This window comes from Acanthopagrus latus, chromosome 6 (genome assembly GCF_904848185.1).
Source record: "Acanthopagrus latus isolate v.2019 chromosome 6, fAcaLat1.1, whole genome shotgun sequence".
Taxonomy (NCBI): Eukaryota; Metazoa; Chordata; class Actinopteri; order Spariformes; family Sparidae; genus Acanthopagrus; species Acanthopagrus latus.
The window spans coordinates 20,613,852-20,626,328 of record NC_051044.1 but is presented as its reverse complement, the minus strand read 5'-3'; the positions used below and the strand labels follow the sequence as shown (position 1 = coordinate 20,626,328).

The window sequence follows — 12,477 nt, the reverse complement described above, 5'->3', positions numbered from 1 at the left end:
AGCAGTCTAGAATTGCACCATCATTGTCTTTTGCAAGTTAAACTTCTTCAGCTGCCGCAGGAAGAACATCATCTGTTGAGCTTTTTTGGTGAGGGATCTGATGTTCAGCTCCAATTTTAGGTCCTGGGTGATGATGGTGCCCAGGAAGCGGCAGGACTCCATAGAGTCGACTGGGGAGCCACACAGGACGACGGAGGCGGGTGGGGCTGGGTCCGTCCTGGAGGATTGCTCAAATATTTTATCTCATTTTCTTTTCATTTGGAGAAGGGGCGTTTGTTCTTTAATTTTTGTTATTTTTTCTTTTTCTCTTATTTTATTTTATTTTATTTTTTTTGACATTTTCTTGAATTTCTTGATGGAAAAAATGCAGGTATATTTTGTTATCTGGTATGTCAGTGAGTGCATAAGAAGACTGTTGGGCCTTGGTGGAGGTATGCACTCTGCTGAGAGCCATTTTAGTTCATATTTTAAAAAGAACTTCCCACCTCTGTTAATGGCCTGTGAACTGGCTGATAACTTGAATTAATGCTCTCAGTGCTATCAGGCAGTATTTTATCAGCAGAGGCCACGATGCCACCCTCAGTGTGAGCTCTCCAACAGTAGGGGGCGCCACACTCGTGACTGATGTGGCCGTGCATCCGGAAGTGCTGAAGCCATATTCGTCGATTTGAATCTGTAGTTCAGTTAGCATAACTGCATATCTGTAAGTTAGAGTGAGCCACTTTTGAAAGCCCCACATTTATTACTTATACCATGAATACTTATAAGATGTCGGCTGCGTGTTAAGGCGACAGTGCGTGTGGAACAATGTAGCGGCAGTGAAGTAATGTCAACTCATCACGGTGAGCTCTTTGTCAGCGAACGTATTGTTCAGGAAACAGCTAGCCAGCTAGCGTTAGCACTGTGGTTACGTTAGCTAACACGTTTGCTAGCAGCTGTAGCAGATTTGTCACCTGCTAGTGTTCCCCAGATGTTCAGCTTCACATGCAACTGGCTAGTTATGGTGGCAGTTGTGCTTTATTTGTGCTAACGCTACATCCGCCCAGTCAACGTGGAGCTCGCTCGGCTTGTCAGGATTTTTGTCCTTGTTATTTGAAGACAAAAGTAATGGTGGAGCTTTATAACGACTCCATCCAGGCAGCTGTCTGGTAGCTTATCATGGCGCAGTCTGTGTTGGCATTAGGTATTTGACTGCACTGAAATGTGTCAACCTCGTAGGTGTTCCCATTAAATATAACCTAATTACATATCTCAAGCTAACAATAACTTGACTTGTTTTTGTGCGTTGGTGTTAACCGCACCAGCGTTATGTGATGATATTGATCGGGAATTTGAAGGCTGGTTCGTTTTCTGACATGTTGTAATTTTGGATTTCAGACTTTGCTCCTTTAGTATGAGCTCGCTATCACCCCAGACTCTAGCATCAAGCTCATCATGCAGGACCCTACCTGGAGAGGGAAATCAGGTACGACATTTACAGCAGCTATTTACATGAACAGTTATCCAATATAAATAATGCAATATGTATTTTATGCTAAATGTTGCTTCTGTCCCCCCGCCCCCAGGTACAGCCAAAGGCCCCGCTCCTGCAGATTCTGCGTGTTGCCGGAGCCCAGGAAGAAGTCTTCACACTCAAAGAGGTGAGCTGTCAGATGTAATGTCAAGTAGGCTTGCAGCCTGTTACACTGGCTCACCAGAGAAAAGATAATTCCTGGGTTTAGTAGTCCTTTACACGGTGTTCATGAAAGTAAAAATATGCCATATACATGCCTTGCAATATCTATTAACCTGCCTATTGCGTAGGTGATGCACTACTTGGGTCAGTACATCATGGGGAAGCAACTGTATGACAAACAGAGGCAGCACATCGTCCACTGCCAGGATGATCCTCTGGGAGAGCTGCTGGAGGTGGAGAGCTTCTCCGTCAAAAACCCGAGGTATGCACCCACACCGGAATGGTCAGCACTCAGTAATGGTGGACTATAAGTCTAGATTCACACATCCGAATAAGATTTTGCATTCTAAACTCTTACGTTCTCCTTTTACAGCCCGGTGTATGAAATGCTCAAGAAGTACTTAGTTGTGCTTGGTTGTTCTGGTAAGTCTCACAATCATTTAATGCCGTTTTCATACTCTATGTGAAATAATATTTCTGTCTGGGGGCATTATTAGCAGTACACACAATATACATCGATAAACTATGTCCAGTTAGTGCATTGTACATTTGTGATGACATGAAATTCAATTGTCTCTTTTTTTCTCTTCCCTTTTTGTATTTGATGAAATCATTATTTCACTTGGATCTTTTACCTGTTACGATTTGCAGTGAAGAGTGGTGATTATTTCACCACCCTATTCCTTCAGTATATTCTAAATTCAGTCTTTGCTGTGAATTGTGAGTGCTTGTGATAGTGCATCTCTGGGGATGCAGGAACCAGGAGAAGGCTATTTTCCAGCTTGACCTACAAAGCCACAGCAGAAGGCCGTAGTGAGAGAGTGTATGATGCTATAATTAAAGGGTGGGGGTGTCCTTTCTGTTACTGTGTCTTATCTGAAATGCAGACGCTGCAGAGAATCTTTCTGTGGGCCGTGAATGTGTAGATGGCGGAGTGGAGGATCGTGGTCAGGTAAAGCTGAAGCATGGTGCTAAGGAGAAACACAGACCCCCCAACCTTTCCCACCTCACTACACACAACACTTTTGTATACAAAAGGACAGGACTGACAAACTTAAGCACCAAACTGACTTTTTGTCATAAGATGTGACTTCCACTGATTGGTTATTTATTTAAGTTATGAAGTTTTGTTAATAATCCTTTTGGAATTTCTCTTTTTTGTCTGTGAAACTCTAATTACAACCACAACAGAAAATATACCACTAATGACAGACATTTAACAACAAAGTGCTCCAGAACATCAACAATCAAGAATTAAGTACGGCAAAATGCAAGTGAGACACACCTCATATCACCATGATTTGTGTGGATTGGAAAGACTAAAGCGAGCTGCTGTCTGGTTGTGTGTAATGAGGAGGGGAGGTCAGGTCTGCTGTCTCCATTGGTGTGCATTTGTACAGAGTGGCACCGTCTCTGTACGACCCCATCCTTGGTTTGGTCTGGTGGTGTTTTCAGCACCTGCTTGTAAACCACCAGCACCACCCAGTGGATGGGGGGCAGAGTCACTCTCTCTGTCTGTGTCAGAGTTCTCTTCTCTGCTCCGAACTGGAGGCTCACAGATCCTGATCCAGCTACAGGCCTGACAATAACCTGAAACATTTCACCCACCCCCCTGTTCCTACACCCTTCTCTCCGATTCCCTCCCAAATCTACCTTGAAGCATCTGCTGAGTGACCACATTGAGCTACAGTCGGATTTAAATTTAATTTCTAATCAAATTTGCAATACGTTTTTTTCTTCAGTCTATCAGCTGTGATTAGCTGTAAACAATGAGAGACATTTTAATTTCTTTCTGCTTCTGCCTTTCTGATATGTAAATACTTTGTTTCAACTTTTACATAAATGTATCTTGTAGTTTATGTCCATGGGTCATATCGTAGAATAAGTCCTTATGTTAGTTTGCACATACGACATATTAAAACTGGACTTAAATCTTTGACTCTCTGATTTCATTACCGTGCTAATTAGAACACTGACTCTCCTTCCTGCTCTTTTTCTGTCTCTCCTGTTTTACAAACCACACAGTTTCAGTAACTCTTATCTCCTAAATTTGCCTTGACCTCCCTCCCCACTGGCCCGTACCCTAATTGCCCAGCCCCCTGTTCCCTGTGCCACCACCCCAATCCCCAGAGGCCTTCTTGAAAAGGAACTGCGAGTCCTCCATGTGCCCAGTTACGGCTCCATGTTCTAATTTTTGTCCTTCCTCCCTCTGTAGTTGTGTGGAGGTTTGGTCAAAGCAGGGCTGGAGGCTGTCAGTGACGTGCCTCTCCTGCAGACCCCCTCCCAGAGACGACCTCGGGAGCCAGATGATGGTGGGCAAACTGTTATATGCTCAGCAGTATATGCTCTTGACAAGACCTGCTCAGAATTCTAGTTTTAACTGTTCAAAATCTCTCCAGACTCCCTGGAAGGCCTGCCACGGTCAGCCTGCAAACGGCCCAAACTGGATGTTACTCTGGACGAGTGGGACCTCTCTGGCCTACCCTGGTGGTTTCTGGGTAATCTCCGAAGTAACTACAGCCGTAGGAGCAATGGCTCCACTGATATCCACACTAACCAAGTAAGGAACCTTATGTGTTCTTAGAAAGTTACTCTTAATAACAGCACTTAAAGCTGTTCACACAATTACTTGATGTCAAATGGCATAAATTGGAGTGTAACAGTGGTGGTCTGACTGATGTGTCAGCTGTCTCCTGCACAGGAAGAGGACACAGCCATTGTGTCAGACACTACAGATGACCTCTGGTTCCTGACTGAGGGCGAGAGTGAACAGGTGAGTGTGGAGATGAAAGAGGCTGCGCTGGAGGAAGGAAGCGGAGGAGAAGGGGAGCCTCCGCCTGAGGATGATGATGGAGGAGGCGCAGGGAAGGAGGAGAAAGCGGATCGAGAGGTAGGAGTTTTAGACTTTGTCATCTTTTGTTAGGTCAGGCTCATGCTAACTATTAAAATGATTGGTTAATTAATTATTTTGCATTTCCTGTTTAGAGGATAATGTTATTTGATGTTTGATCACATGTTTTGTGTATTTATCCAGATGCAGGAGGAGCCAGATGAGGACTCGCAGTGTCTCAGTGATGACACTGACACAGAAATCTCTACACAGGTGTGTGCACCTGTTGTCACAATACTAAATACGCTTAACTGTGAAAAACAATGCGTAGCGTAACACAACAATGAAAACCTAAAATGTTAATTTTCATTCAAATGAAAATATAACAAGGCTTGTCTAGTGTGTGTAGCACAATGACATCTTCGTTAAATTACTTTTGACCATAATCAGAAGAGTGAGAGGAGGTGGGCCTATGTGGGCACTGCGTGTGGCTATGGTGTGCCAACGCACTACTGGAGAAAAGAGAGAGCCAGAAAGCACAGCCTGAAATAAGTACTGAAAAGCATCATAAATGCAGTATTGAAAGGTATAAAGATTGATTGATTGATAATGCTGATTGGTATCATCATTTTTTTTACTATATGTTGTAGGTTTAGCTGGTTGTAGTTGTAGCTTGTAAAGCACAGATGTGTGACTTTATATCTCCCTTATCCCTCAGGATGCGTGGCAGTGCACAGAGTGCAGGAAGTATAACACACCTAACCAGAGGTACTGTGTTCGCTGCTGGGCTCTACGTAAGAACTGGTACAAAGATGTCCCTCGACTCGCCCATTCCCTCTCTGTTCCTGACATCCCAGCATGCAGCTCGCTCACCACCCATGATGAAGAAGATGACAGCGACACTGGCATTGATGTCCCAGACTGCAGCAGGACGGTGTCTGACCCTGTTATCCTGCCCTCCCACTCCACAGCTGACCGACCCCTGCCCACCATGATTACAGGGAAAAGCCAGGCACAGTGGCCCTCAAGCTTCCTCAAGGATGAGCAGCTCTCAGACGGGGACAGTCAGGAAAATCTGGGGATGGAGGTTGAAGAAGTTAGGCCTGAGGCACTGTTGGAGCCTTGCAAGCTCTGTCGAGTGCGACCACGCAATGGAAATATAATACACGGACGTACGGCTCACCTGCTAACCTGTTTCCCATGTGCAAGGAGGCTACACAAGTTCCAAGCTCCTTGTCCAGGGTGTGGGAAGATAATTCAAAAAGTTATTAAGATATTCATTCTATAAAAGCCCGCAAACACAAGCACACACATCTGTCAGTCTCTGGGCAACTAAATAACATAATATAACACACATTCAACCACACCGCTGCATGCACTCTGGTACACACACACTCTGACACACACACACACACACACACACAGAAAATGTGCACCTTACCTTTATAACCTAGACAGATATACACAAAGTATAGCACTTGGTAAAGCTTGCTCTTGGTTGCATGGTTTATTTTGCATCACACTGCCACTGAAGTATTGCTAGATGAAACACAGGAGTTTGTTATACCAAATGTTTGTTTTGGTGCCACATTTAAATAAGGGACACACACAAAGGCAGAAGTATTTATTTATTTATTAGAAGATCACTTAAGACTTTTTGGGAGGTATTATTTGATTTTATGAAGGCTTGTTTTGTTTTGTTTTTCAGGCTATCAAATTGGCTCACTGAATTTTGCATTGCATTGTTGAATGGTGCCATTTAGAAACTAGTGCTTGCCTTAGATCTGCCAGTTTTGTTTGATTTTCTTTCCTCTTTAGATTCACTTCATTCATCTCGGCAAAACTGGAAAAGTCAGCGCAGGTATGTTACTACAATCAAATTTTTTTCAAGCATCTTCTGGACAGATATGTTCTCTGTTCACCCTTTTATTTTTATCCTCTTAGGTTTTTCTGGCTCAGAGAGTTGAGTTATGAAGACAAGATTGAAGGAAAAACAGGAAAGAGTCTTAAAACCATGAATTTCCTTTTTCAGCCGCTGCAGCTCCATGAAAGTATCCTCAGAAGCTTTTTCTTAAAAATATGAAATCTCTCAGCATAAGTGAATGTACTGTAAAATACAAATGTGGTCGTTTAAGTCCTGTTTCTCTCAACATAGTATTTTAAAAAGTTAAAAAGTAGAATTTAACCTGCTTGAGAATGCACAGCTGAAGTATTTACTGTAATTTCCTCTTCGGGTAGTAATTCGATATTAATATGTATTCAATATGTACAATTGCCAAGCCTCTGATAGTTATGCCTGCAGTATCTAATGTTTCATATTTGTTGGTTAAAGTTTAAATTGTTATCATTCAGAAAAGGGTACTTACTTTATACCTTTTCCTGGAATTATGATGAATGAACAATTTCTGTATATCTTGTATTTAATTTATTTATGAATCTGTTTTAATTGTTGAGATGACCACCTCTGATGAAGCAGAAAAACAGCTCAGTTGTTGCAGAGTTCTAATATGCGGTTTTGAGATAAAATTAGTTTGAAAGTTATACAGAAAGTTGAAAGGAAACCGGCTAAGTTACCGAATCTGCGAACAAGATCGCGTAGTACTTATTTGGATTTGGGGGATTGATTTAAGCGTTACACTGCCATGTAATGACGTTGAACTTAATTTGTATATAATAGATTTTATTTTGATGGTTCTGCTTTATTTGAAGATTGTATAACTTGGAGCACATACATACTGTTGCTGAGCTGTCTATATATACAGTGTGTTCACAAGTAAGATGTCCAGTGACAGAAAGCATCTAACTCTTGGCTTTGCTTAGCATAGAGGGAAATATAGTCTGCTCTTTACTTGCGCTTGCTCTTTCTGCCAGTAGGTGGGGAGAAGTCTCAATATTGTATCTGGTGCCCACAGAAGCTGTACAGTGCCAGTAATGACATGTGATGCATATATAGAGCATGCCTCCTGCTGTGAGTAGATCCAGCACTGAGCTGGTGTAAGAGATATATTAGCTGTATTAAAATCTATAAAAGATTAATGTAGCCTGTTGTATTTATCAGCACCGATGTGAAATAAGAACGGACAGAAACTTCCTCTAAATACAGACCTCATAAAAAAGTGCTCAATACCTATTTAACAGTTAATCCACGTTCAGAATGACAGACTTAATTAGTTGCAATTATTGACGAAGACTAATGTACTCCAACATGGTACAGCTAATAGTTGGGCTTTTTTTTTGTACTTGTTACAGAATAAAATAATTGTTTTGTAAAGCAATAAAGAGTCCGGAGTTGATTATTTTATTTAGTTCACTTGGTGACCACAGGGACAGTTGATGTACAGTGAAGTGTGTGTGTGTGTGTGTGTGTGTGTGTGTGTGTGTGTGTGTGTGTGTGTGTGTGTGTGTGTGTGTGTGTGTGTGTGTGTGTGTGTTTTGGCTGAAGAATAAGTCATTGTATGACAGTCCAGCTGTCGTGTGTCCTCTCCTTCTTGACTGGACTCCAGCACCTGCAACTCTCCTCTGCTTACTCACTGTTCTGCTTGCTTATCTGTGTCGGCCTTATTTTAGTCCTCTTGTCCAGAAGTGGGACAGACACCCTCTGTGCCCTCTGCACTGTATGTTGCTGTAGCTCCACTGCCTTCTTACCCTGGGTGTTATTTAGATAACAATTACTCAATAGGGAATTTTTCCTGAGTGGAAAGTCCCCTGTGAAACTGTCCATCTGAAGGACGCCACTAAATCCCACAGGATATCGTGTACGCTTGGCAAGATGGCCTTGAAATGAGATTGCAATATTTCCAAGCTATGTCACGATACACAATATTTATCTCGATATTTTGAAATCCACTTAATAGCACTTCATAAATGCAAAGATGGGGAGAAAAAAAAGCAAATATCACTGTTTTAAACTTGATATTGTAGGGATGACTATTGCTGCTGTTTTATTTATATAATAAAGCTTTAAATACGATGAGAAGTTTGATAAATAATCATCAGCAATGTGGATATAATGAGTCAGTTGGTAAAGACAAGTAGAGCAGTCTAGTTAATTCAGAAATGTACTTTAATGCAGCCTTTAAAACCAGGAAAGGACTAAATCTATGACTTACAACATACTAGATCTAACGTGATATATGGTCTTATAATGAATGACATGTACATGTTGCCCATTCAGAATTTTTTGATGAATATGAGTGCTTTCATAGGAGTGCAGGCACAGTCATTTATAAATCCTTTTTGATGCAGTAAAAATGAGTGAAATCACCCTTTAAAGTGACTTCAACTTCAATTGATTTCTTTTGTCCAATCAATTGTCCAAGCCTCAGTTTACCATGATTTAAGACAAGAAAGCAGGATTTTTCACTTTTCACAAGCTTACACTTAAATCAATTTTTCAAGTAAAACTACCCAAACAAATCAATTATCATAAATATTTGCATAGTTTTTGTCTATCAACCAATCAATACATCAACAAATCCTTACTGCTCTAATTTGATATTGTATCAGGTGGTTTAATCTACAGCAATACATCATATTTGTAATGTAATATGTAATGGAATACAAATATAAAGTATCCCAAAAAATTAATAAATCAAGTTAAGCACAATCTTCTTTCATTTGTGCTCACATGTAAACAAAGCTCTTTAATACACTCCACCTCTGGCACACATTGCATAGGGCAGAGGTAGGTGGGTGTTGCTGTCCTCCCTGTGATTTTCACTACAGTATTAAGTGCTTGTGACGGTCACACTGAAATCTTTCCCTCGCTCTGCGTCTAATTCAAGAGTGGCACAGACCGCTTTGACCGCGGCGTCTGGCATGTCACACAGCGTAGAGACGAAGAATGGCATAACACCCCTGGTGACATGGCACCCACAGCTTGGCAGCTCTAGAATGGCTCAGTCTAGGGAGTGGTAAGGGATCTGCATGTTTCCATGGCGACAGTACCTCCATCCCAACATCCCAGAATAACTTAACACATTCTCTCTTTATCCCCTATGGCGTATGCAATACTTCCTAGAGGGAAAATAGTTAGGACTGAAGCCCTCTGTCGAACATTGTTCTCATGTTTTTGTCCACACTTATGATTTTATTGCTCTGACTGACTCTAATCATTGTTAATGTTCTCATACCTTTGAAGCACCTTTATAAATATACGTAATACTTCTGTGTCACTCTCTTCCTGTGTCCTTCGTCTGCTGCATACCTCCAGGGCGGCGAGCCTGAGCCTGTTTACCCTTCTTTGCTTTCTTCTGGTTGTGTGTCTGGATGTTTGTAACGGTATCTGTAGCCAGGACCTCTCTTTCTCACCTCCATGGACACACACACACACACACACACACACTTTCCCTCTGTTGTGTCCGACTATTTGGTCGCTCCAGAAACCAGGCCGCTAAATTTGTCCCACTGGTGACATGGGAGAAGGTCAGTGGAGCCAGAGAAAAACAAAGCTCGGAATAGAGAAACAGGCATAAAGACAGATCATTTTAAACTAAGAGTAGTGATAAATAATGTCAGAAATGTGACACTTTAAGAGAATAGTGGGGGAACATAGAGAGCTTCTCCTCCCTTGTACCCACAGCAGGAGGCCAGATATGGAAGATGACACTGAAAGGCCGGGCTGACTGGGATCAGGGCATAGTTTCCGCATAGTCGTCCACACAGAGCTCACAACACTCTGCAGTCACACACACATAGCTGGCCTCAGACGGCATTCAGCTGTGTCTCCTGGAGGAGCTATGCTCATTGTGGTTTACACTTGGGCAACGTCAAGGTGTAAATTGCCTTCTGATTAAGCAGGATATATTTATGAGGGCTACGCTTCACCCTGTCAGATACCTTCCTACCCAAAAGTCATACTTGAGTACAAGTAACAAAATGAATTCTGATACAGTTACTAATTATTTGTTTAAAAAATGCAGTCAGTAACATAATCCAAGTATCGTGATATTATATTAGTGTAACTATGAAATATAAATAGGATGACTTTTATTTAATCTTACTAACAAATGTGTTTTCTGTAAGTGTGTGACTCGTCACGTGTGCACATGTGCACAGTTACAGACCTGTCTATCACTCTTATTAAAAGTTGTAATCTAGCAGCCATCCCTCTTTTCACCGAGTGTCTGTAATCTAATTACATCCTTTTTTTCTGTAACTTTACCAGAATACAGGTCACTTTTTGTATCCTGATTACGTTATCCCATTACATGCATACTTTACTCCCCAAACCTGATAGTAAACCTCTGGCAATAAATGTACTAAAGTATCAAAAATACACATAAAAGTAAATTATAGATATACACACATTTGTGTATATACTGTATGCTATGGGTCAACTGATTATCACCCTTGTCAATTATTGGAATCCAACTAAAATTATCAAATAAATGTAGTGGAGGAAAGATAAAGATAGAATCATTATTTGAAGAAGAATCTTTATTTGATCATTCAGATCATACAAAGTACAACAAGGTGAGACTGGTAGTCTGCATTTAACCCATCCCAAGGGAGCAGTGGGCAGAGTGTGCACATCCCCGGGGACCAACTCCAGATCATAGCCAGTGCCTTGGCCAAGCATACAGACTGGAGAATCAACCAAGTGAATATGTTTTTGATGGTTGGGTAAACCGGAGAACCTGGGGAAAACCCACGCAAGTGCGGGGAGAACACGCACACTCCACATCAGTGGGACTCGAACCCTGCCCTTTTTTCTTTCCAATTTTGATGGAGTGGAAGTATAAAGTAACAGAAAATGGAAATACTCAGATACTTCAGAATTTTACATAAATAGCGACACAGTACTTGAGTAAAAAATATTTAGTTCCATTCCATCAATAACTTAAGTGGAAGTGTCAGTCTCACAAAAATGGATGTGTTGTGTTTTCTAGCCTGTTGTGCCTAATTTGGGTCATCATCAGGCTTGGGGAGTAATGGAATATATGTAATGGGATTACATAATCATGGTACAATAAAGGTGATGGAATTCAAGTAAAGTTACAGGAAAACAGCTGTTGTTAGAGCGCAGATACATTCAGTAAAATAGGAGACATGCTCATTATATGTTGTTTGGTATTGAGGTAATCCAAAGTAATGGAAAGTTACATGACTTTAATATTGTGATGCTTGGATTACATTACTAATTCAGTTTTTTATTAGGTAATTGGTAATTGTGTGGGAATACGTTTTCAAAGTAACCCCCCCAGCCCCGTTTGTCATACAATCTGTGGCACCATTGGAATATATGCCATGTCATTAATGTGGATGTTTGTATCAGAGGAGCACAGGTTATTTACAGTAAATAACTTTAGGGCCACCATGTGCTGCAAACTATGTAAGAGGGAAGTGGGTTATGTATGTAGGTATGAGTATGTATGGTTGTTTGTCCATGTGTGCTGGAGCCTCGCAGTGAGTGGGATGCCAGCGGAGGGAAGGGCAGCGGATGGCTCAGGGGCTCAGTCCATTCCTGTGATTTAACATGACACCACTTGCACTAAGACTGCGACAGCTGCGTATGCACATGCCGGCCATTCTGTTTGTTGTAGGGGATTACTCCGCGATAAAAGCCCCAGTGAGCAGCAGCGTGGTCGGGCTACAGAACTACTGTTTCCCCCCTGACTTAGAAAGCTTTCTCCAGGCCTCCAGAGCCTTGTGAAAACACAGGTGGGGGCACTTCATTCTGAGCAGGAATGAATGGGAGTATTCTCCCGATGATTACCCGGGCCGTAGTAGTGTCACATCACCTTTAGACATCACTCAAATGGTGCAGCGCTGTAAGCTTATGTAAGGTTCATTACTCAACAGAAATAGTGGCGCGCGGTGGAGTAGTAATCAGCTCTGACTGCTCCCATTCATTTGTTTCAGAGTGGATTGATTTGCTTTCATTGTGATGTGTCTATGATCACCTCGGGGGGAGTACACTGCTTGTCATCATGTGGTGTAGTCGGTGTAAATGAACCATCATCGGAAAGAA

At 41.8% G+C, this 12,477-nt stretch overlaps 1 protein-coding gene across 4 annotated transcripts; it reads left to right on the top strand.

Annotated features, from left to right (window-relative positions):
• The first annotated feature begins 649 nt into the window (after positions 1-649).
• On the top strand, positions 650-7,786 carry mdm4 (MDM4 regulator of p53). 4 transcript variants are annotated; one of them, XM_037101311.1, is made up of 12 exons: positions 650-842; positions 1,378-1,465; positions 1,566-1,640; positions 1,804-1,937; positions 2,049-2,098; positions 2,563-2,627; positions 3,891-3,987; positions 4,075-4,235; positions 4,377-4,565; positions 4,710-4,778; positions 5,224-6,366; positions 6,450-7,786. In XM_037101311.1, exons 2-11 carry the CDS (start codon positions 1,394-1,396, stop codon positions 5,791-5,793), a joined length of 1,482 nt encoding a protein of 493 aa, XP_036957206.1. In that variant the 5' UTR covers positions 650-842; positions 1,378-1,393; the 3' UTR covers positions 5,794-6,366; positions 6,450-7,786. The 4 variants fall into 4 exon arrangements, with proteins under 4 accessions (XP_036957206.1, XP_036957202.1, XP_036957203.1 ...); XM_037101307.1 differs by having other exon boundaries at positions 4,362-4,565; positions 6,450-7,780; XM_037101309.1 differs by lacking the exon at positions 650-842 and adding an exon at positions 972-1,214 and having other exon boundaries at positions 4,362-4,565.
• Positions 7,787-12,477: the final 4,691 nt, after the last annotated feature.